Below are 25,832 nucleotides of genomic sequence, written 5' to 3'. Positions count from 1 at the left end.
TTACTCGGATTGGATTTAACCCCTACTCAACACTGGCACTGACCAAATGTGTCCTCATTAGAATAAAATTTGTTGCTAATTCTTTACCATTTAAGCAACAGTCATTGCCATTTACATCACCAAACTGAGACTGGTTTCTGGGAAAGCAGCCATCCTGATTAAATGCATCCCAGTTCATAAGGTATTGTAATGTTTTAAACTAAGCCGCTTACTTAGCAAAGTATATCTGAAATCATCTAAAATATTCTTTTCTGATGCTTTCTGCATAAAAACAGCTGAACTCATTCAAATCAAATTTTATACAATAATTAACAGTTCCATCTGGGCTGGAAACCTGTGTGCCAAACTTCAGCCCCAGGGGAATTAAAACAGCCAAGATATAAAGCCATCAAAACAGACCCTTCGCCATAACTGTGTTGCTAAATTAACATGAGTGTCAACTACAAGTCTCTAGCATTTTTGTTTGATCTCTGCTACTTCTGATGTGTTCAATATGTTGCAAGTACAGTATATGGCTGTAACCTCTGCGGATGTTGCTGATCCCATCCTCGCTCCATCTGTCTGATCCTGTAAGTGTTTCATAAGGGGAATGTTGTGGTGAGACTGTAATGTACAAGTTGTTTTGGGTAGTTAGACATGATCTTGTTCTCTCCCTCCAAGTCTCTTTTTGTTTTTTTATGAGTACACAGGATCTTTGATGTGTGACTGTTAGTTATTATATTTATTATTTTGTATTATGGCAGTGGCAGCTGGTTCCAACCAGAATTGGCGGCCCATTATGCTGGATGCTGTACGTACATATAGTGATAGACAGGAGTCCCTGCTCCTAGGAGCTTACCGTCTAAATAGACAAGACGTACAAAGGGCTAGAGGGGAAACAGAGGTTAGAGAGGCAACAGAAGTCAAGTTCCTTAGTACATTTGGTCGCAAGTGTTAAGCGACACTGTATTTTAAAATATGGTTCCTCTGAAAATTAACTCTGTAAAAAAGGCTTGTTGGGGCTCCATGTAATTTCCACCTCAAAGAGCTCAGCTTACAAATACTGTACAAAGATGTCTTTTCTAAATGCCAGCCTGCACACTTATCCTGGGATGAGGGACTCATTCTTTCCTTCTCATTTTTCCTCACCAGTAATAAAGATTCTGTAGACAAAATTCGGCCTTTGGTTACCTTCGGTTACCATTGTCGCATGACACTCTTAATGAAAGCTGTCTCACCATCTGAGAGACTGGGATAAGGGCTGATTACGTCAGAGGGGTTACCAAATGAAATTAATAGGCAACAGGTTTAAAACAAACAAAAGGAAGTATTTCTTCATACAATGCACAGTCAACCTGTGGAACTCTTTGCCAGAGTATGTTGTGAAGGCCAAGACTATAACAGCGTTCAAAAAATAAATGGATGGAGGATAGGTCCATCAATGGCTATTAACCAGGATGGGCAGGAATGGTGTCCCTAGCCTCGGTTTGCCAAAAACTGCAAATGAGTGACAGGGAAGGGATTACTTGATGATTACTTGTTCTGTTCATTCCCATCCACTGCCAGTCTTTATTCAGGCCTAATTTGATGGTGTCCAGTTTGCAAATTAATTCCAGTTCTGCAGTTTCTCATTGGAGTCTGTTTTTGAAGTTTATTTGTTGAAGAATTGCCACTTTTAAGTCTGTTATTGAGTGTCCAGGGAGTGGATGGGTCACTACAAAAAGTAATTTTCCCTCTGCTGATACACTTTCTTGTCAACTGTTGGAAATGGGACACCTTGATTGCATTGGTCTCATTAGCACTACAAAAGTAATTTTCCCTCCCTTGGTATTCACCCTTCTTGTCAACTGTTGAGAATAGGCCACTTCCACCTTAATTGATTTGGCTCGTTAGCACTGACCCGCCCCACACTTGGTAAGGCAACTCCCATCTTTTCATGTGCTGTAATATATACACATGCTTACTGTATTTTTCACTCCATGCATCTGATGAAGTGGGTTTTAGCCCACAAAAGCTTATGCCCAAATAAATTTGTTAGTCTCTAAAGTGCCACAAGGACTCCTCGTTGTTTTTGCTGATACAGACTAACACGGCTACCATTCTGAAACCAGTCTCACTGATGTAAGTTGAAAATCATTTTCCATGTGCAAAAGAGGAATCTGTTTCCAGTTGAGTAGTTAACAAGTTTACGTGGAAAATCTGTGCTTGAAACAGACATTGTAAAGACTTACAGGTCCTGATTCTGCTCTCAGGAGTCACTCCACTGAAGTCAGTGGAGTTGCTTGTGTAAGTGAGAGGAGAATCGGGCCTCATGAATCACATCAGCTCTCTCAATGGTGCATACACCCCGGACGTACAATATATAAACTAAAATCTTATATCAATAGATCTGTCAGGCCCTGCAGGTCTCAAACCCAGGCAGCTGCTGGGACCAGGGTCCAAGAAACCCAACTGGGGCACAACCCCCACCCCTGTGCTCAGACTGGGAGAGCTCCAGTGCTCCTGATTGGGCTCCAGCCCCTATTTAAGCCAGAGGAAGTTGTCCATAAACGAGCTTCCTCCTGTCCTGGACTGCTTGTCTGGTGTTTACCTCTTCCTGCCTCCTGTTCCTGACCTCCTGATATCCCGACTCAGCCTGAACCTGGTACTGCCCCCTGGTTCCTGCCTTCTGATTCTGTCATCCGAACCTGACCTCCTTGTAGCCTTGCTTGGCCTGAGTCTTGGTAACTGACTCTTGATCCCTGCCCTCCAATTTGTGTCTCAATTCTGATCTCCTGGTGTTCAAGCCCAGTCTAATGCCCAGTAACTGGATCCTGGTCCTGCAACCTGTGCTCACCACTAACTTCTAGACCAGGCCACCCATTCCCTGGCCCTGACACTACCACACACAAGGCCAATCAAAACGGATCCCTGGTCATGCTAACATAATTTAATATATTTCCTCAGCTAACTATGCAGTTATTCCTTACACATTCCAAACTCCTTGGTTGCAATGGGATGCACAAGGATTGCAGGATCAGGCCATATAAAGTAAATCTCAGAAGTGTTGTAGCCTGCTCAGCCCCATCCCTTTTCCCCTCCTGGTGCATGATAATGGAGACTTGGAGTGAGGAATGAGTAGATCAGGGGAATCCTAGAGCTAGCTGCAGAGAGGAATGGGGACCCAACTGTGACTAGAGCCAATAGGGTCTCCATACATATGTCCTTGGCCTCCTGTGCATCCCTCTAGATCAGAGTTTCTCAAACAGGGGTCGTCGCTTCTGTAGGGAAAGCCCCTGGCAGGCCAGACCGGTGTGTTTACCTGCCCCATCTGCAGGTCTGGCCGATCGCGGCTCCCACTGGCCGCGGATCGCTGCTCCGGGCCAATGGGAGCTGCTGGAAGTGGCGTGGGCCAAGGGACGTACTGGCCGCCGCTTCCAGCAACTCCCATTGGCCCAGAACAGCGATCCGCAGCCAGTGGGAGCCACGATCAGCCAGACCTGCGGATGGGGCAGGTAACACACCAGCCCGGCCCACCAGGGGCTTTCCCTACAGAAGCGACGACCCCTGTTTGAGAAACACTGCTCTAGATTTTAGGCAGGCTCCAGATCTATTCCACAGGGGGACAAACTCTAACTCCCAATGCAGTAACATGGGGGGAGGGTTCCTCCCTTAGAGCCCCTCATCCATGGGTTGTCTTGCAATAGGAGGCAGTACAGGCCATTGACTTCACTGGACAGCATGAGTGAGTAAAGTGACTCACATGTGGATGTGTTTGCAGGACTGAGCACTAAGATAGAACTTGTTCTTCTGTTGTTTGCTAGAAATCCATCTCCACTCCTGAGCAGAGTCACCTCCAAGTTCGCAACTGTAGTATGTAACCTACTGCTAAAGCAAGCCTAAGCACCAGATGACTGGAAGGTAGCTAATGTAACATGGATTTTTTAAAAAGGATCCAGAGATTATCCTGACAATGACAGTTCAATTTGCCTAGCTCCAGTACTGGACAAATTGATAGATACTAGAATAAAGAAAAGAATGATTGGACACTAGATTATAGATAAACATGACTTGTTGGAAAAGAGTCAACACATATTTTGTAACAGGAAATCATGCGTCACCAATCTATTAGAATTCTTTGAGGGTGTCAAAAAGTATGTGGGTTAGGGTGATCCAGTTGATAGTGTACTTGGATTTTCAGAAAGCCTTTGGCAAGGTCCCTCACCAAAGGCTCTTAAGGAAACTAAGTAGTCATGGGATAAGAGGGAAGGTCCTCTCATGGATCAGTAACTGATTAAAAGATGGGAAACAAAGGGTCAGAATAAATGGAACAGTGGGGTCCCCCAAGGATCTGTATGGGGACCAGTGCTATTCAACATATTCATTAATGATCTGGAAAAGGAAGTGAACGGTGAGGTGGCAAAGTTTGCAGATGATACAAAATTATTCAAGGTAGTTAAGTCCAAAGCCAACTATGATGAGTTATGGGGGATTTCACACAATGGGCAACTGGGCAACAAAATGGTAGATGAAATTCCATGTTGATATGTGCAAAATAATGCACGTTGGAAATAAATAATCCAAACTACAAATATATAATGATGAGTTCTAAATTATCTGTTACCACTCAAGAAAGAAATCTTGGAGTCACTGTGGATGGTACTCTGAAAACTTCAGCTCAGTGTGCTGCAGCGGTAAAATAAAATGAACCCTCTCACAATATTAGGAATTGTTAGGAAAGGGATAGAAAATAAGACAGAAAATATCATAATGCCACTGTATAAATCCATTATACTCCTGTAGGGTGTCCAATTCTGATCACCCCATCTCAAAAAGTATAGAGTGGAATTGGAAAAGGTTCAGAGGGGGGCAACAAAGATGATCAAGGGTATAGAAAGGCTTCCATATGAAGGGAGACAAAAATGATTAGGGTTGTTCAACTTAGAAAAGAGATGACTAAGGGGGAGATATGGTATGGAGTATGCTGCCCCACTGATCTGGTAATGTTTTACACCCACTTTGCACTGGTGTAAATGGCTGTACAAGGAGTGAGGGAGTGGAGAATTGGGCCCCTCTAGTTTTTCCTGTTACAATAGAAGAATCTCTGAGAAACAGAACTGTACAAGAAACACCCTGCAGTGCAGCCTGTTTTAAAAGCGATTCAGTAATAATGATCCTTTTTCAAATCTTGCAATGCCATCATATGTATAAAACACAAGACCGGAAACCTATGAAGTAAAGCCACTCACATAGAAACCCCTCTTTGTACTGGGAGTATCACAGACCATTTGAGTGATATGTTCCTCATTAACATGTGAACCCTTCTGTATGTATGGGCAGTGTGCAGTGCCATAGCTCCCAATGAAACAGCTGTCGTGAAACCACTCTGTGCTCAGAGGCTGAGCCGCTGCTTCCAGCAGCTCCCATTGGTCTGGAGCAGCAAACCGTGGCCACTGGGAGCCGTGATCAGCCAAACCTGTGGACACGGCAGGTACACAAACCAGCCTGGCCCACCAGGGGCTTTCCCTGCACAAGCGGCAGAACAAGTTTGGGAACCACTGCATTAGGTGAATCCTTAGAGGGCTGGATCCTGGGCATTATAGCAGCTTTGCTTTCAGCGATAAAGCTGGGATTAGAACTGAGGAATTGCTGATTCCACCTACTGCCCTCTGACAAGTAAACGTTGCTGCCTCTCAAGGGAGCAGTGTTCATTTGACCCCTAACCTTGAAGAAGCGGGAAAATCCCCTGGTGGCTCAGCTGGCAAGATTTTTGAGTTGCTCATTATGAGCCTAATGACCAAACAGTGGACTTGGATGGGATTGTTTGCTAGAATCTGAGTCCCTGACAAGCAGCTTCCTGTAGCTGCATACAGAATAAACAAATGAGGGGCTAAGATAATACAGATCTTGAATAATTAGGCATGGGAAGAGCTTTACGTGAATGCCTTTATCCATTTAATGAACCTCTTGTAGAAAGTGAATACCCTAGAGCTTGGAGGCAGCATATGTAATCACTAACCAGAAGGCTAGAAAGACACAGCCGTATCAAATTGCTGATCTTTTTGGTGTAGCTGAGACTATATCCCTTATTTAGAGACACATCAAAATCACGTCTGGTTGACTGTGAATAACTTTTAGAAGATGGTAATTAACTTAATTCTAACATGTCAAGATCGCTGGTTCATAGTACTTAAATAATTTGTTTCATGATAGAAACTCTTATGCTAGATGCTGCTGTTTATCTAACATCTCAAATAGGTAACGTTAGCTGAATAGCCTCATTCCAAGTACATCCCTTACATAAGAACATGAGAACGGCCATACTGGGTCAGACCAAAGTTCCATCTAGCCCAGTATCCTGTCTTCCAACAGTGGCCATTGCCAGGTGCCCCAGAGGGAATGAACAGAACAGGTAATCATCGAGTGATCCATCCCCTGTCACCCATTTTCAGCTTCTGGAAAACAGAAGCTAGAATCATAGAAGATTAGGGTTGGAAGAGACCTCAAGAGGTCATCTAGTCCAACCCCGTGCTCAAAGCAGGACCATCAGGCTAGGGACACCATCCCTGCCCATCTTGGCTAATAGCCATTGATGGACCTATCCCCCATTAATTTATCTAGTTCTTTTTTGAACCTTGTTATAGTCTTAGCCTTCACAACATCCTCTGGCAAAGAGTTCCACAGGTTGACTGTGCATTGTATGAAGAAATACTTCCTTTTGTTTGTTTTAAACCTGCTGCCTATTAATTTCATTTGGTGACCCCTAGTTCTGGTGTTATGAGAAGGAGTAAATAACACTTCCTTATTTACTTTCTCCACACCAGTAATGATTTTATAGACCTCTATCATATCCCCCCTTAATCGTCTCTTTTCCAAGATGAAAAGTCTCAATCTTATTAATCTCTCCTCATATGGAACCTGTTCCATATTCCTAATAATTTTTGTTCCCTTTTTTGAACATTTTCCAATTCCAATATATCTTTTTTGAGATGGGCAACCACATCTAGCACATAGTATTCAAGATGTGGTCATACCATGTGTTACGATGTATCCCATAATGCTTTATGGGAATATGACATAACTGGAATATGTTTTATGCTACATGTGCCATGTAACTTATCTCTGTAAAGGTTATGGTCTACTGAATCTATTCATCCTGTTTGTACACATATATCATTTTTGTACTTGAAGTTATGAATATTGGCTGTATACTTGCTTGATTTCTAAGTAAGCTTTGTAGGGCATTTGGTCAGCTTCTTTAGACAGGAATTTGCATAGGAGTGAGGAGGGGGTCTCCACCCACAAGAGAAAATCTATTTAAACCCCTGGGAGATCCCTCCATTTGGTTTACAGCTGGCTGAAGAGAGAGCCTCTCCACCCCCAAGGATACCTGAAAGGAACTGGAACAAAGGACAGTAACTACAGGGGGTGTGAGTGATTGCTGGACCCAGACTAGAAGGAGACTAGTCTGTAAAAGGAAGCTTACTGGGATTCCTCTAAGGGTGAGGTTCTTGTCTGTACTGTTTTCTTACCATATTAAGCTTAGATTTGCATGTTTTGTTTTATTTTACTTGGAAATTCACTTTGTTCTATCTGTTACTACTTGGAACCACTTAAATCCTACCTTCTGCATTCAATAAAATCACTTTTTATTTATTAATTAACCCAGAGTATGTATTATACGTGTGTGTGTGTGTGTGTGTGCAAACAGCTGTGCATTTCTCTCTATCAGTGTTATAGAGGGTGAACAATTTGAGTTTACCCTGTATAAGCTTTATACAGGGTAAAATGGATTTATTTGGGTATTAGACCCCATTGGGAGTTGGGCATCTGAGTGTTAAAGACAAAGACACTTCTGTAAGTTGCTTTCAGTTAAGTCTGCAGCTTTGGGGCAAGTAATTCAGACCCTGAGTCTGTGTTGGAGCAGATGAGCGTGTCTGGCTCAGCAAGACAGGGTGCTGGGGTCCGGAGCTGGCAGAGAAAACAGGGGCAGAAGTAGTCTTGGCACATCAGTTGGCAGTTATTTGCCTGTGCATGGGAGTAAGGGGACATATTATGGGTAGCAGTATGGTGAGGGGACGGCAGGCTCTACAAAACCTCTTGTGTAAATGGACAGGGAGTCGGTGTTACGATGAATAAGTGAAGCGTTAGCTCTCTCCCCCACAATATACCAGCCAACTCCACTGATCCAGATATAGGGATGGTGCAGATTATTTCTCCCATGGAGCAAGGGGGCAACCAGAGACCAGACGTCTCTCTCCAGGAGATGGTTCCTGGTCTGGTTCTAATAGCAGTACAGCCACACATGGCCTTTTACTCAGGGTTTGTGGCAAAACCACAGCTGAGCTCCTGAAAGTAGTTTTTTGAAGCTCGGCTTTGAGAATTTTGGGAAGCATTATTCTCAGGGCTCAGCACAACAAAAATCACAATAATAATATACTGATTTAATAAATACTAAAAGGCTAACTTAAGCTGACGAGAGTCGGGGGCTAGATTCTGCTCTTTACTCTGCAAAACTCCCACTGAAACAAATGATATTTTTACCTGAGTAAGGAGTGAATAAAAACTGTGTGCAGTAGAAAAGACTGTATTGCTTGGCTCAGGAATTTTCAAGTCACCCTCTTCATTGCTGGCCTCTGCTATAGTTAGCTAAAGGGAGGTGCAGTGGAGTTCAGAGAAGATGGCAGGATAATATGGAGCAAGACCTAAGAGCTTTTAGGGTGAATTACCATCAGTGGGGAGAACATGCTCTTGACAGAGAGGTAGAGGCAAATTGTGAGTCAAGGATCTCCATGATCTATAGAGCCAGGGAGTGAGAAAGAAAGAAAGTTTTGCACTGGAATCCTGGCACTCCGTTGTTGATGTACTTGATGCATGAGGAGGCCTCTGATACTGGAGTTAGTGTATGTTCCGTGTATAATTCTGGAGTGTTAACATCCTTCCTGTCCTGCAGGAAAGGGAGTGTTTGCTTTACAGGAACTTCATGTTATTCCATGGAAGTTGCCCGCAGGACAGGTAGAATTATAGTCCCCCCCAGGGTTGTATCTGCTACAGTAAGCAGCATAATTGTTGTTTATTATTTTTGTGCTGGGAGCTTCACAGAAACTGGTAAAATGGCATTCTGCAAATGACTTTCTACACAAAAATGATATGTCCAGTTTAAGGTCATTCAAACAACTGAGCCTAGCATATGATAAAATGTAAATTCAAAAATGTTTATAGGAGAAAAAGGGATGTTGTATGCATTTATGTAGATATTCTAGCACACTCATCTTCAATGCTTATCCTCATCAATACAGACTTTTCTTTACAAAAATTATTTCCTCTTTTCTTCTATATCCCTGTGTCTTTCCCTCACAGTCCTTGGTTGGTAATTAATTTGTTCCCTGCTAAATGACAAACTGCTTCTTTCTTTTTATTTAAATGAGAAATTCCATTCTTACTCACAAAATACACTTCGACTGCTCCAGGTGAAAATTACCATGTCAGGCCAGACGGACACAATAATTGGAATTCAACACAGTTCCGAAGTATTCTATTTTTATGATAAATCAGTAATGAGCAAATTTGTAAAACTAAAAGAAAGAACAGTATGAATTAAAGCAAAATGTTCCAAGCTCAGTGCAAATGGTGTGAATGCTAGTGTTGATTATCTCTCCAGCTTTATTGGTAACTTGAAACCCTCTCCAGGCTACGATTGCAGAGCTTTTTGACTTTTAAGATGGAGAAATCAGACTTGAGAGACATACTCAGAACTGTGTCACACTTTCTTAAGCTCAGTCGACCCTGTGAGAGTCTTCTCAACAGTAGCAAGACACTGGGAGGAATGGGGGGTGAAATCCTGGTCCCATTGAACTCAGTGGGAGTTTTGCCATCAACTTTTCAATGGAACCACAATTTCACCCTGGTGCTCTCCTCCTCATTGTCCTAACCTCCCATTCTTCCATGTTATGGAGTCTCTGGTCATTTAGATGATCACCCAATTTGCGTGCGAAAATGCTTTCCCATGGTGTCCATGAAGTCCTCTCATGAGCTGTTCCCTCATTTTCTTCCAAGCCTCTCCTTGCTCCTCCCACATGTAGTATTGTCCCTGTCTAAGGACTAGGGCTCAACACCAGAAAGGGTTTGTCATAGTGAGATAGTGCTTTGGGTTGTTTTTTTAATGCTTCCTTTGTTTGAAAACATTGATTTATTGCCTGGATCTTTTCTTTCTGGTGTCTCAAACAGAATGTGTTCTTTTGTCTACTTTTCTCTAAAGGGAGGATCTTTACAGGCATTGAGTTTGGTGAGTTCCTCTTCCCTGTAACTTGCTAGTATATTAACCAATACCACCACCGCATGCTCCTGAGGTGATTTATTCTTTTCAGCTGTACGTTCAGGGAAGACACTGTAGATGAACAAACTCATCTCTGTCAATTCACCCAATTCAAAGGCAAAGTTTCTACAGGGTTCTTTCCTTCTAAAGAGCACATTTAATCTTTAGACTTCTAAGAAATTCATCCTATCCAGCTGCAGTTTCTTCTGAGGGCTAAACAGGATACACCTGAGATAAAATTTTTAAAAATATCATTAGTAAATGATGGGAATTTTTCCAAAAGCACTTAAGTCAAAAGTTACTCGGATAGGTGCCAAGGAGCCTAAGTTTCATTGAAAATCATCTGGATGTAGGCTCCCAAATGCCTAAGTCACTATTGAGGGTGGGATTTAGGCTCAATCAGGGAACTAGTGGAGGGTTAATTCCCAGGTCAAGGAGACATACCCATGCAAGGGATGGGATAGGTCAGTGGTTTGAGCATTGGCCTGCTAAACCCAGGGTTGTGAGTTCTATCTTTAAGGGGGCCACTTAGGGATCTGGGGCAAAATCAGTACTTAGCCCTGCTAGTGAAGGCAGTGGGCTGGACTCAATGACCTTTCAGGGTCCCTTGCAGTTCTATGAGATAGGTATATCTCCATATATTATTATCTAAGCTCTGATCAAGCTAGCATGCCAGAATGTGTAGCTGCAGCAGCACAAGCTATAGGAGGGGCCAGCCACCCCAAGTACATGCCTAGTGTCTTGGATGGGTATGTACTCAGGGCAGCTAGCCCCTCCTGCTGCTTGTGTCACCGCAGCGTCACTTATATTTTTAGTGCGGTAGCTTGATTATAGCTAGTGATGGTATGTCTCCTCAAGCAGGGAATCATACCCCAAGCTTGAAGTGCAGACATTTCCATAAGTCCTTTAGTCCCAGACTCTGATCTCTTGGTTTCCAACCCGGCCTGGCTCCCAGCTCCCGCTCAGTCCACTAAGTCAGAGTGCCCATGTCCCAGGCGTGAGAGTTTGCATGGACCAGTTAAGGCACAGAAGTGGGCCCAGGGCCAGCAGAATGGATCTGGTTAATTATTTGGGAGCACTGGACATGCTCAAGAGAGCTGCCTGCTTTCAGGCAAACAACCAAGCCCTGCAGGCGTGGGTTGTCCAGCTGACCTCAGGAAACCAACTATTGCAGGAGCAAGTCAGTTGCATGCCAAAAACACTGCACTCCAGGCATGCTCGCAGAGTTCTGTTCCCCGATACAGCAAGTCTGAGGTTTTATAAACCAATGTCACTGCCTGTTCATGATGCATCCTCAGTCTGATACTACTGATAGTGCAAAGGAAAAGGGCAAATATAGTGCCCATCTATAAAAAGGGAAATAAGGACAACAAGGGGAATTACAGACCAGTCAGCTTAACTTCTGTACCCGGAAAGATAATGGAGCAAATAATTAAGAAATCAATTTGCAAACACCTAGAAGATAATGAAGTGATAAGTAACAGTCAGCATGGATTTGTTAAGAACAAATTGTGTCAAACCAACCTAATAGCTTTCTTTGACAGCCTTGTGAATAGGGGGGAAGCAGTAGACATGGTATATCTTGACTTTAGTAAAGCTTTCGATACTGTCTCACATGACCTTCTCATAAACACCTATGAAAATACAGCCTAGATGGAGCTACTATAAGGTGGGTGGAAAACTGTTCCCAGAGAGTAGTTATCAGTGGTTCACAGTCAGGCTGGAAGGTGCATAATGAGTGGGGTCCTGCACGGCTTTGTTCTGGGTCCGGTTCTGTTCAATATCTCCATAAATGATTTAGATAATGGTATAGAGAGTACACTTATAAAGTTTGCGGACGATACCAAGCTGGGAGGGGTTGCTTTGGAGGATAGGATTAAAATTCAAATTGATCTGGACAAACTGGAGAAATGGTCTGAAGTAAATACGATGAAATTCAATAAAGACAAATGCAAAGTGTTCCTTCCTAAGTGGAATAATCAGTTGCACACATACAAAATAGAAAATGACTGCCTAGGAAGGAGTACTAAGAAAAGGGATCTGAGGGTCATAGTGGATCACAAGCTAAATATTAGTCAACAGTGTAACACTTTTGCAAAAAAAGGAAACATCATTCTGGGATGTATTAGCAGGAGTATTGTAAGCAAGACACGAGAAGTAATTCTTCCGCTCCACTCTGCGCTGACTAGGCCTCAGCTGGAGTATTGTATCCAGTTTTGGGCGTCACGTTTCAGGAAAGATGTGGACAAATTAGAGAAAGTCCAGAGAAGAGCAAGAAAAACGATTAAAGGTCTAGAAAACATGACCTATGAGGGAAGATTGAAAAATTGGTTTTGTTTAGTCTGGAGAAGAGAAGACTGAGAGGGGACATGATAACAGTTTTCAGGTACATAAAAGGTTGTTACAAGGAGGAGGGAGAAAAATTGTTCTTCTTAATCCCTGAGGATAGGACAAGGAGCAATGGGCTTAAATTGCAGCAAGGGCAGTTTAGATTGGACATTAGGAAAAACTTCCTAACAGTCAGAGTGGTTAAGCACTGGAATAAATTGTCTAGGGAGGTTGTGGAATCTCCATCATTGGGGGTTTTTAAGGGCAGGTTGGACAAACACCTGTCAGGGATGGTCTAGATAATACTTAGTCCTGCCTTGAGTGCTGGGGACAGGACTAGATGACCTCTCGAGGTACCTTCCAGTTTTATGATTCTATGAAAGGTGAGCCTGGTCATCAGCCTGCTGTCCAGGGAAGCATTAGACTGGGCCTCCCTCTTCTTGGAGTGTGACAACTTGATACTGTCAAGCTGGGAGGTCTTTCTCCAAGCCATGGCGGTGCTATTTGATGATCTACACTGAGCTTGAATAGTGGAGGATGCCCTAAGGATACTCCAATGGGCAGAGCACCATAGCCATCTATGCAGCTCAGTTCTGCTGCCTCATGGCTGATACAGATTGCAATAAGGTGGTGCATTGTACCAGTTCCGGTGAGGCCTGTGAGAAGAAATTAAAGATGAATTGGCCAAATGGAGACGCCTGTGAGTCTGGATGGCTTTGTGGCTCTCACCATCCGTGCAGACAATTGGTTACAGGAATGAAGGAGGAAAAAAGAAGTGTCTTGCAACTCTCCTAACTTCTGTTCTGTTACCTGTTGATCAGTGCGTCCCGCCGAGCTGATGCATGTGGATGTATCCTGTTGACAACTCACCCCCATAGAAAAGGAATAATGATGCCAGCACCCAGGGCCATTCTTAGGATTTATGGGGCCCTACGCAGCATTATTAAACTGGTGCCCCACTGATCCCAATGTGCCGAGGGGGCACAGCCACCACGCCTGCCTGCAGGCCCCCAGAAGAACCCCCCGCCCACAATTGCTGATGTCCTGGGAGCCGAGTGGCGATTCTCACCCCCGCGGGAGTGGAGAGACCGGCCGGTGAATTTGGTGGAACTTTGCCCGACTCACCCTTGGAGCTGGCCGTGTCATAGGGGTCCGTGGGGCCCCGCGCCCAACCCGGCTCTCTATAGTCCACCTCTGCTCAGCCCTTCCAGGCTGTGTCGTAGTCCCCCCGGCTGCTTGTCCGCCACCGCCGCTGGCACCATGGTGAAGTGGGGCATCTCAGGGCCGGGGGACCCACGGGGCTGCAGCAGCTCCTCCTGTCCGCCTGATCCTAGGAAGGATCGCTGCCAGGCATGGATTCATCAGGCCCAGGAAGAAGTGAAGGATCACCTGGAAAAAGCAAGACCAGACTATAAATGGTATGCAGACCAGCATTGACAGCAAGGCCAAACCTACCCAGTGGGAGAAAACGTATAGCTCTCCGGGGAGCATCTCCACACAGACAGACCTGCTTGCAACGTGTGGTTCCTTGGCTCTGTTAACATCCTGTGACAGGTTAATCCAGTCACTTTTGAACTTCAACTACCCCACTCTCTGAAGACTTATCTGTGCACATATCACTTTTGAAATCCAACATGGAAAACCCTTTCTCTCACAGAAGCCAGCCACCTCCTCCAGCAGTACAGGTACAAGACCATGAGGAATACATGGTTCACAAGATCCTGGACTCTAAATGTAAACATGGCGGGCTCTGCTAGCTTACTGACTGGGAGGAACATGGTCCTGTGGAGCGTACCTTGGAGCCAGTGGAAAATATACACTTCACCCTGCACAAGTGTTCCATGGGAATCATCCCCAAAAGTCCCACTTCACCCTGCGGCACCCCTTAGTGAGGGGGGTGATGTCAGGAACTGTAGGTCTAAAGGCTCTTACTCACAGTTGCCAGAGCTAGAAGCTGCACTCTGACAGAGGACTCGGGTCCTCAGATCTGATTGGCAGAATGGTGGAGGTCTTGACCGGTTCCCTGCTTGTATTTAAACTGAGCACAGGAACAGGAAGATGTCCATGCAACTCGGTTTCCCTTGCTTAGGACAACCTCCCTTGTGCTCCCTGCTCCTACTTCCTGTCTCTGATCTGCTGATAGCCTGATCCTGCCTGCTTCCTACATAAGAACGTATGAACAGCCATACTGGGTCAAACCAAAGGTCCATCTAATCCAGTATCCTGTCTTCCGATAGTGGCCAATGCTAGGTGCCCCAGAGGGAATGAACAGAACAGGTCATCATCAAGTGATCCATCCCCGTTGCCAATTCCCAGCTTCTGGCAAACAGTGGCTAGGGACACCATCCCAGTCCATTCTGGCTAATAGCCATTGATGGAGCTATTCGCCATGAATTTATCTAGTTCTTTTTTGAACCTTGGCACCTGACACTTTTTTTGCCCTCTGGCATATCTCAGACTTTGATCTACTGGTATCCAAACTGACCTGGCCTGGCTCCGAGTCCTTCTCCAGCCACTACATCAGATTGCCCACATCTCAGTCATGACATTTAGGCACTTTTGAAAATTTTCCCTGATATTTCTGTGACCATAATATCTTAGCATTTCATAAATTTTTAAAAATGAAAATGATAATCTCTCCCTTTCTTTCTTCCCTGTATATATTAAGGGCACTATCCAGACAATTTGGATGCAACGTTACATTTTGTAAAGGGAAGTTATTATAAGCAAAAGCTCAAAAGGACTGGTACCCAATTAAAAAAAATTCCAATTAAAAAGGGAGTTGTTCAAGTAATAAACACTCCTTTGCAGTTTTTGAAAGTACATAGAAATGAAGTGTCAGTGTTTTTTATCCAAAGCAACTGCTCACAATGTATAAATTGCAGCACTGAAAGCTGAGATGTCAAACTGAGGCATGGTCTACACCTAAAACTTAGGTTGACCTAGCTATGTTGCTCAGGGCTGTGAAAAATGTTATGCCTTGTGTGACATAGTTATGTTAGGTCAACCTAACCCCCACTATAGGTGCAGCTAGGTCGACAGAAGACTTCTTCTGTCAATCTAGGTACCACCTCTCAGAGAGGTGGATTATCTACATCTAAGGGAAACCCGCTTCCACCCATGTAGGAAGTGTCTACACTACAACAGCACAGATGTAGTGTAGGCAGCCCCCTGAGTGAAAACAGAAGTAAAATTGACTTTGTCGATTTCCATTGTTCCCGGTGGGAGAAATGCTGAAAGGAAATAAGGAACATAAGTAGTGCTATGTAAACTAGATTTTTTCCTTGTAATAATCTGAGGGGTTTTTAGTATTGTTAATGAAGGACCGTGTTTGTGTACAACATACGTTTTTTAAAGTTGACAGTGTCGTTAACACTACATAAACACCATATTTAGGAAATAGCTTGCAGACCATGTGGAAATGATTGTCTTTCAAGGGAAACTGCAATGTGTTAACCCATGACAAGAGTACAGTATTTCGCTATTAAATATAAATCAATAATTGTTGGCCTATGGTGCTGGTTAAACAAGATTAAATTATATGTGTATTCAAGTCCTCCGAGGATGATATTATAAGTGGCCTCAGAGGAAAAGTTCTATATAAATGCAACCACAGAGCATTACAAACATCAATTAGGCCTCCGAGTGTTAAACATTGATTAGGTCTCATAACACTCCTGTGAAGGAGTCAAGTATTATTTCATTTTCTTAAAGCTGGTTAGACTGAGGTATAAAAATTTAAGTGGCTGGCACAGGGGTGAGCAAACTTTTTGGCCCGAGAGCCACATCGGGGTTGCAAAACTGTATGGAGGGCCAGGTAGGGAAGGCTGTGCCCCCGCCCTCTATCTGACCCCTCCCACTTCCCGCCCCCTGACTGCCCCCCTAGAACCTCCGACCCATCCAACCCCCCCTGCTCCCTGTCCCCTGACTGCCCTGACCCCTATCCACACCCGCCCCCGCCAGGCCTCCTGGGACTCCGCCTATCCAATCCCCCTGTCCCCTGACCCCCCCCAGCCACCGCCCCATCCAACCAACTCCAGCTCCCTGCCCCTTATCCAACCCCCCAACCCCGCACCCCCTTACCACGCCGCTCAAAGCAGCATGTCTGGCAGCCGTGCCGCCCGGCTGGTGCCAGACACGCTGCTGCGCTGCCCTGCAGGAGTGCACAGTCCCGCCACCCAGAGGGGGGACAGCAGGGGAGGGGCCGGAGGTAGCCTCCCCAGCCGGGACTCAAGGGCCAGGCAGGACGGTCTCGTGGGCCGGATATCGCCCGTGGGCCGTAGTTTGCCCACCTCTGGGCTGGCATGAAGTCATGTAGCAAGTCCAATCAAAGCCAAGAATAGAGCCCAAGAATCCTGGCTTCCAGTCCCTTGCTATAGATGGCTGACCCCACTACCTACCAGTGTCTGTAACTGTAAAGCTAAGCACATTTCTTTTTGTGTGATAGCATATGACTGTTTTCTAGTTCTTTTGTTTAAATTTAGCTTCTCTGTTAAAATGATAATTTAATGGAAGTAAGCAGTAATGTAAAAAAGTGTTTGGATGCCTTTGGAAGTGTACACACGATTTATCCTTTGCAGCTTTCCATTAAAGTGAATTTCAGCATTTTCAATCTTTTCTTTATGATGTTACTGTTGCCTCTGAGTAAATAATGTTTGTTTCTCTAATACTAGTGTACAGTACATGCTTCCATGCATTTATACAAAATAAATTGTAAATATAAAAACCAGTATTGCCAACCCCAACTCTCCAAAAAGCATAAGGTTTTTAAAAAAATAATATTTGGGTTCTTTTTTTTTTAGCCTTCAGGTTGCTTTTAGGTCATGTTTTCAAACTTTTCTCCAGAACCATGAAGGCTAGAAACTGTTTCCCCATTCCCCTAAGGAAAAGCTCTGTCAATACATTTGCACTTTTAGTCACTTTTGTCTCGGTGTTTGTAGAAAAAAACAATAGGTTTTCCAGTTTTGGAAGGGGCGTGTATGTTTCATCCCTTTCAGCCCAAGAGTTGCCGGTCTGTGAGGTAAGTTAGTGTTGCACAGATTGTGGAAATTAGATAATGTGTGCGGTTAAATAAAGAATAGTAATGACCAAGGCCCTGATACTGCATGTCTCCAAGCACATCAAGAGTTAAGAGGACTTTGTGTGGGTGCAGAGATTTGCTTTTAGGGTTGGCTCCATATTGTTTGTAGTCCTTATGCAAAAGCTCCCTCCCTCCTTTGTATGCCCCATGCCACGGGCATGTGTGATGGAGTATATAAACCCCACACTAGGCCAGAAGGGGTTAAGAAGTGATTCTGGGCTTAGGTGACTCCACCCCACCCCACCACACCTGTAGAGCCTGCTGCAGCTGATGGAAGAGATTAACAAGGATGGGGGAAGGAAGATGAAATGGCAGAGGAGGAGAGACCTATTTTAGGAGTGCCTGAGTAAGGGTGAGGCCTGCAAATGGTAGCTACTCTAAGCCTTAGAGTAGGGGCTAGAGAGGAGACCCAGGTGTGAAGCAGCTGGGAGTTTTCTCTCTTGGGCTGAGAGAAGCCTGGGAGGCAGAGTCCTGAGCTGGAAGCCTGACTGAAGACAGAGGCTGATCAGGGACTGCAGCCTGCCTGAAGCTGTGGACAGAGGGAGAGTGTGACAGCCTCGGGTAGTGGGAGTGAAACCTGGGCACTTGGGCTAGTGTGAAACTGAGCTACCCTGGAAAGAAGACAGCAAGCCCCTGAGCCCAGCTGGGCTGAAGATTCAGTTGTTTGTGCTATTTTTGGTTGGACTTTAAGTGCAAGACTTTGAGGCCTTGTGGGGAAGCCAGTGGTGGGAAGCAGCCCAGGGAGGCAGCTCTGAAGCACTCCAGGGTGTCTTAGCACTCTCGGTTAGAGACTGATGGAGAGGGAGGGCCTGGGAACTTGTGGAGGGGGCATAAATCCCCCTACCCCTGGCAGAGGAGAGGCTAGAGACTTTGTAAGCCCTGTGTCAAGGGCATGCCACATACAGGGGCCCAGAGGTAGGCTGAAGACTCTTTCTTTTGTGAGGCTATTGGCCTCTATGTTTTGTTGGACTTTGTTACCCTGGAAGGGGGTGAACTCAATTGTCGACCCAGCCAGAGGGCCGAGTCACTACCTACCAAAAGGTGGACCACCACAGTGTTGGAGTGATTGTTGATGAGGGATGCTGGAGACGGAGGAGAGTTGGGACCCAGTGACCTTACCACTATACAGCACCACCGGTAAGCCAGGCCTCATCACAAGAGGTTTCTCTCATTGCTGTTCTGCTCAGGGGGAACTAAGTGACTGCTCCCTCTCTATGACCTCAGGGTCATAGAGAGGTCAGAGAGAAGGCACTAAGCATGGCACAGCCTGCACATCAGCCCCATGCATAGACGAATCCACAGGATTGTGCCCCTTTTGAAATTCCACTGGGATGGTGCTGCTCCACACTGGCTGCAGCACAGGGCTCTGTGCCTCTTGCACAGTGCAGTCCTGTGTGCAGAATCACCCTTCCAAAGCCAGATCTCTAAGCACAGCCACTCCTGTATTTAGAACTGCATCATTGCTGGCAGTCCTGGGCTCTAGAGCAGCATGAGCCATATTGTGTCATACTTTGTATGACTCGCATATGTCAAAGCAAGGGTGGTAGCGATGGTGGAGTAGAAGTAGTCTTAGAAAATTATATTGAAGACAGTGATTCTTTGCTAATTTTCTTGGATGTGAACAGAAGGTCAGGTGGAATGAAATCAGACTCATTACATTACTAACAGCAGTTCTTGTTGCTGCGATCTTTGCAATTTTTGGATGGATGATTAGTTTTAAATTTAATGTCTTCTCATAATAAAAACCTCCGTATGCCTAATTTCTTATAAAATGTAGGAGTCTATTCAATGTTTTTACCATATCACTTTATAATATCCCCTTTTCTGTATGGCATCTATTTACCAAAATCATTTTGATTCCTGTAAAATTTGAAAATCACTAAATTGCAATGAAGTTTCAATGTTTTTATTCAAAGCAGCTTTTCACAATGTATAAATACTGCATATTAACACACATGAAAAATACAACTTCTAAGGCACCCAGAAATGTGTCCATACACTAGTTACAGGACCATCAACAAATATATTGTGTACAATTTGATGTAGACAGTCAATATTTGATATATCAAGATACAAGTCCCTCCGTACTGTACCAGTTTCAGAAAATATTTACAACACTGTGATAAAGGGGTGCCTGTACCCTTATAATATTATATTATGTACTCATCATTACAAATATTAGAAACGGTTTTAGTCTGTTCCATGACATTCTGACAAAATAACGTAAGGGCCTAATTTGCAAAGTTCTACCTTTAATTTCTTGTGCAAGTTACTAGTTTGAAATCAAATAAATTTACATAGACAGATTTTGTGAATTTTTGGTTCTTTGCTTCATCTCAGAGGTTTGGTAATAAGCCTTACCAATAGACATGCCAGCTTAGCAGAACATTGCTCATTTTCCAATAGTCTAGTGGATACATTTCCCCCCCCTTATGCTTAAAATGAATGAGAATGAAATGTTTGTAGCAGGAAGAGACCATTTGATCGTCACTATAAATGTCAGACTAGTTCACTTGCTAAGTAACTAATGCTTTATTAGAATAATGTAGTTCTTTGGTCCTTTGTTTTTATGGAAGGCATAATATTTTTATTCACTAGAAATCACAATCCTGTCAACCTGTAGATAAGTTAGGGAATGACTTTCAGTGTAGTATTAAAGTAGTGGTAAAGAGATTTAATATGGCTTAAAACATACGGTTAACTGGGTAGACACAGATAACACATCCAGGATACTGAATACTTAAATGTACTATGATTAAGATTGTCTATAAGTCTCTTATGTAAACTTCTTTAGTGTCTCCTAAAGAGTGCTGGCTTTAGCCAGATTTGACTTTTATAGACCCAGCCACAAAAAGCCTGAGATTAACTACTGTGGTTGGGAGAACAATATGCACAGTTTATATAGAACAAAGCCCAAACTGACAAGTCTCTAACTATGTTGTTAAAAATAAAAAAAACCAAACAAACAACCCGTATTATCCTTTTCACAAGAAAACTTAAGGCCCTGTACTCTGATTTTGCCAACTGTTTTGCAGAGATTATTTGGGGAAGTCCTTAATACTACATATGCCGTTGCGAAGTTTTAAGTTTTGTTGTACCTAATGGTAAGGCTTATTCACAAATGCAATAAATTTACAAATTATACTTTAAACTCAGTTACTTGAAGGCTGGTAAAAAAACAAAACAAAACAGAAGACCTGTGCACCACCCCCAGCAAACCTGTCTGTATATCCCTAACATTAAAAGAGCATTTTATCCTAGTGAAAAACTATTGGCACAAAACCTGTATACTATAGATTAAAAGAACAATTAATAGTAGTGAAAAAGATTGCCTAAAACGCATACCCTAACCTACCACAGAAATATAAAAGTTTATATTCTGAAAATATATACTGTATTAAAGTTTGTAAGCTTATTCATTTAAACAGAAATGTACTGAAGTAGTAAACTAAACAACACTTATCTACAGCAAAAAACATACATGCAAGACAACACAAAATAAATTGCTTACCTTGAATATCTACAAATGCAAAACTGCAGATTTTTAAAGATTGTACAAAACAATTTACACAAGAATAAAATAACATACTTAACAACAAATTGCATTTATTTTTTTAAATACTGTGAATATTAGTAAAGATACCCAGACTAATATGTACAGTACATCTATGTATCTGAATAGCAAGTTCTCTTCCGAAACAGAAGAGAAAAATCAATTCTGAGCCTTAAATACTCAAAAAGGAAGCTTTTGAAATTATTAGCCTTTTTCTGAAAGAAAAACAAATTCTATGGAAACTAGATTGTAATTGTTTAGACGTGAATAATTAAACATTAAATATGATTAGTGCCTTTTATGAAAAAACATATTTCAACCATTCCTTTGTCAAACAAAATATTAATATGAATATTTGAAAATGCAATTGAAATGGTGCATTTTAAAAATTGATTGAATTATGATTCCTTTTGTTCTAAAACCTTCTGTGATAAAACACATCTTCATACTGCTGAGAGCAAATTTCCTAGATATATGAACATATAACAAGCACAGTATTGAAATAAACTTTCTAGTATTTTACTGACACATTTTACATGACCTGGAGTTGTACCTCTCTGGACCAGTATAAGAAAAAATGGAAGTTGGGGCATCATGATACTTTTCCTGATTTTTCTAAAGTCCCACACTCGAAGCCTGATTGTACAAACACTTATGCACGTGACTAATCCCATTGAAGTCAGTGGAACTACTGAAGTAAGTGACTTGTGTGCCTGCTTATATGATTGGGTTCTATGGCCCTGATCCAGCAAAGCCTTTAAGCATGTGCGTAACCTGATCACATATTTAAATTTTGCTAGGGGGCCTAAGAAGTAAGCAACCCTTAACATATAACAAGTGCTGTATCAACCCATTTCATATTTGTACTGAAAGAATTACCCTTTTAGACCACTGAAAAATAAGAGTCACTCCATAATCACATACAATGTTGCATTTCAAAGACATTTAAACAAATTCTAACTACAGGTCAGATTCTGCCATTTTTTTCCTGTTTTTTTACTTTAAGCAGAATGGGGTGGGGGAGGGGAGTTCTGACTTCAACATAGTGCTCTGCTTTAAAAAAAAAAAATCAATGGCACAATTTGGCCCTAGGAGCATATATAGAATGTAAATGGAAGGTATTTTACTTTTAACTATGAAAACCGAAAAGATGGATGGACTCTGTGGAAACCTACTGCTCACTAGAATTGCCGGTTTGCAATCTCTCAAAGACTTTATTGAGACTCTTTCTTTGAAAGATTGTAAGGAAAGAACGAACAAACCCCTCAGCTCACTTGTGGTTCTTTTAAACTGTAATCTGGTCAGTGAGCTCAAGGATGGAGAGCTAGTGCACAAATCACTAAAAAAACAAAGGTGCAAATTTTCTGCTTTGAGAGATTTTGATTTGGGCATACTAACATGGCAATTCGATTCACTGAACATGTTCATGTTATTTCCTCCCTAACTGCTTGCTAGACTTTTGAATCCAGTGTTCAAAAGTCAGTATCGCTGAAAAATATTAGGGTCACATTTTAAAAGAGCAAATTAGATTTTTTTTTTCCACTTAACATGGACTGTTTTTATGGACAGCAATAGATTTTTTTTTTCTTCCCCATAACCAGATCATGGGATGGCCCGGCATGGAGTACTGGAAAAACAAAACAAAAACTGTCTCCACCCATTTCAAAACCTAGCACCTTTTTATAAAACTCCTATCCCAGACCCAGATGCCTCCAGAGTATTAATTATCCCACAACTGAGCAATCAGGCAGATAGAGTAAGGCTCATAAGGGTTGGTTTGTAGACTTCAGACCAAAAAGAGATGTTTAAACCTGAAGAACACTATGATGCCACATAAGGGCACCGCACACCCTGTTGTTAATGTCCAGCTAATAAGAAAATAGTAAACTTAAAGCATTTTGTTGGCAAGCCCTTCAGTGCTCCGCAAGAAGGCAGGAAGTGAAGGGAGACTTGTGTGGGACTCACTATTGCAGCTTCCACTGATTTTCCTTAACAAGTTTAACAAACTATGACTTGACTTCAATACATCTTTGTACAATTTCACACATAAAGGAACACGTACATGGCTGTCACTTTTAGTGCCCAGACATTTGGTGATTTCTGTAGGTTCTTTATTGTATACACAGCTCACTGTTAAAAATGCACTGGGCTACTTGCATTCTCATGTGAAACCATTAATCCAGTCAAGGGAAGTATGAAAATAATATCTATATGATCAATAAACAGTTGCATACAAACATAAAATAAATAAGTTAAATAAATTCAATGAAAGAAAAAAATCCTAGTAGGTTTTTTTTTTTCAAAACTAACTTTACATATTATACATATAAATTATCAGGTTTTTCCATTACATTGTTAGAACTTAAAAAAATAATTAAAAGATTTCTGAAGTATAATAATTTGGGTCTGCAGAGTGTTACTATGACCTGATTTTCAGATTGAGCCCTCAGTGTCAGCACAGACATTTGTTGCAAAGCAAGAATAAGTTAAAAAAAGGACAGACAAAATAAATCATTACAGACGGTGTTGCCTTACTGGGCCACAGTAGTGCTTTTCAGCACGTGGAATGTACATTTCTAACTGGATGAGCATGTGAATGATGCAGCACTCAGTAGAATTTATGTGCGCTGACCAAGCCTGCCTCCATCTTGATTACACAAAATCAAACCAGCTAGAAGCAGCTCTGTAACTTCTCAATTTAACTCACAAGGAAATTGACACAACCATATGTATTAAGATACACTGTCACAAATTCATCTCAAGGATGCCTTCCCTCTGCTTTTCAAACACAGGTAATGTTTGAACTCTGTTTACACTTGGAATGTTTTCTCTCGAAGTTAAACTGTGACTTCAGACTTCATAGATTTTGTCTTGCAAGTAGCTGAATAATGAATCCAGTCCTTTGGAAGAACTCCACAGCTGTTTTAACATCTGACACTCTTTTTCATTCACATCTTCAAGTCCAGATTTCAGGAAGCTCCGCACCAGGCATTTAGACTCTTCTAATACCTAAAGTTAAAATCTTAGCAAAGTTATTTATTTTTTTTAATTTAATTTTTGATCTGCTCGACTTATTACGGACAGCAGTATTAACAGTGTTTTATCACTTAAATAATTATCTCCATGGTGTAGAGAAGTTGGACCTGATTTTTCAGAAGTATTAAGCAGCCACCACTCCACCTGAAGTCAGTGGAAGTTGCTGATACTCAGCATAGAGATTTGTATTTATGCACTAGTACCAAGATTTTCAAAAGTAAATAGTGATTTCAGGTGCTTCCATTATTGGGGGCCTTACTTAGGCTGCCTTAATTTAGAAATTGTCTTAAGCCAAATTAGGTTGTCTCTCTTTACTTTTTTTTACATACAAACCCCAAAAGGAACTCTATTAGTTAAACGAAATTGGGATATGCTCCATGCTTCACTGTGTTCTAAGGGCAGGGGGTTAATACAAGATGTTAGTGTTTGTAGAAAAGGGAGACAAAAGGGAGCAAGCTCTACCAAACAACTGAGTCCTATTCTAAGGTGTCCTCTCAGTTTTGGACTGTAACTTATTACTATTCCAGAACTGTGTTTCTTCTCAATAGACTGTAAACAGGTCAATTATAAGCAGCAGGGTTGCTGGGTTTTTTTCTGTTTGTTTTATATTTTTATGCACAATTGTCCACAATGAACTAGAATGAGACCATTATATTTGTTCTACTAGACTCCTAACTCTTCTATAACTTTTAACCCTTTTGATAGGTAGCTCATGCTTGGTCATATTATAGAAGTAGGGTTGGAAGAGACCTCAGGAGTTCATCTAGTCCAATCCCCTGATCAAACTAGGATCAACACCAACTGAATCATCCCAGCCAGGCCTTAAAAATCTCTAAGGATGGAGATTCCACCACCTCCCTAGGTAACCCATTCCAGTGCTTCACCACCCTCCTAGTGAAACAGTGTTTCCAAATATCCAACCTAGACCTCCCCCACTGCAATTTGAGACTATTGTTTAACACCTATCTTAACACCTTCCTTCAATCTAACAGACTTCAGTAGAAGATGCTATTGTACACCTGATCCGTGTGTGGGGTAATGGAGAATGCAGGATGAGATTCAGAGCACTTCCCAGCTCATATAATATAGGACATATCAGCCTGATCCAATAAGCTTATGCTGCATTTCCAAAGACTAATTCATGGTGGGTTTAGTTCTGAGTGTCTTTTCTGAGATGTAATCTACACTTGATTTAATTAAAAATCTTCTGTGCCTCAACTGTGTCTTGAATGACTAGTCTTCTAAGTGAAGTCAAGAAATGCTAAGGGCATGGCTACACTGGAAACTTCAAAGCACTGTTGTGGGAACGCTCCCGTGGGAGCACTTTGAAGTGCGAGTGTGGTTGTGTGCGAGGGGATTAGCTCCAAGTGCTGTGAGTGAGGCTCCCAGTGCTCGGAGCCTGTCTACACTAGTGCTTTAAAGCGCTCAGACTAGCTGTGCTCAGGGGGGTGATTTTTCACCTCCCTGAGCCAGCAAGTTAGAGAGCTATAAAATGTAAGTGTAGACAAGCCCTAAGAATGCCAGGGGCATGCAGTATAACTAAAGAATTAAGTACAAATGGC

The 25,832-nt window shown here is 42.6% G+C and overlaps 1 protein-coding gene and 1 long non-coding RNA gene across 4 annotated transcripts in view; one reads left to right on the top strand and one right to left on the bottom strand.

Annotated features, from left to right (window-relative positions):
• Positions 1-25,832, top strand: part of LOC120384263 — a 63,029-nt gene that overhangs the window by 8,123 nt on the left and 29,074 nt on the right. The window lies entirely within an intron of this gene.
• Positions 19,572-25,832, bottom strand: part of CDYL2 (chromodomain Y like 2) — a 78,642-nt gene continuing 72,381 nt past the window's right edge. For 2 of the 3 annotated variants that reach the window (XM_039502677.1, XM_039502675.1), the window contains exon 7: positions 19,572-24,243. In XM_039502677.1, the coding sequence (XP_039358611.1) occupies positions 24,085-24,243 (159 nt within the window). In that variant the 3' untranslated portion in view covers positions 19,572-24,084. Of the gene's footprint in view, positions 24,257-25,832 lie in introns of all 3 variants that reach the window. The other variant, XM_039502676.1, reaches the window with a different exon arrangement.

This window comes from Mauremys reevesii, linkage group 16 (genome assembly GCF_016161935.1).
Source record: "Mauremys reevesii isolate NIE-2019 linkage group 16, ASM1616193v1, whole genome shotgun sequence".
Lineage (NCBI taxonomy): Eukaryota > Metazoa > Chordata > Testudines > Geoemydidae > Mauremys > Mauremys reevesii.
Note: the sequence above shows the minus strand (reverse complement) of the source record. Positions and strands in the feature narration are given on the sequence as shown.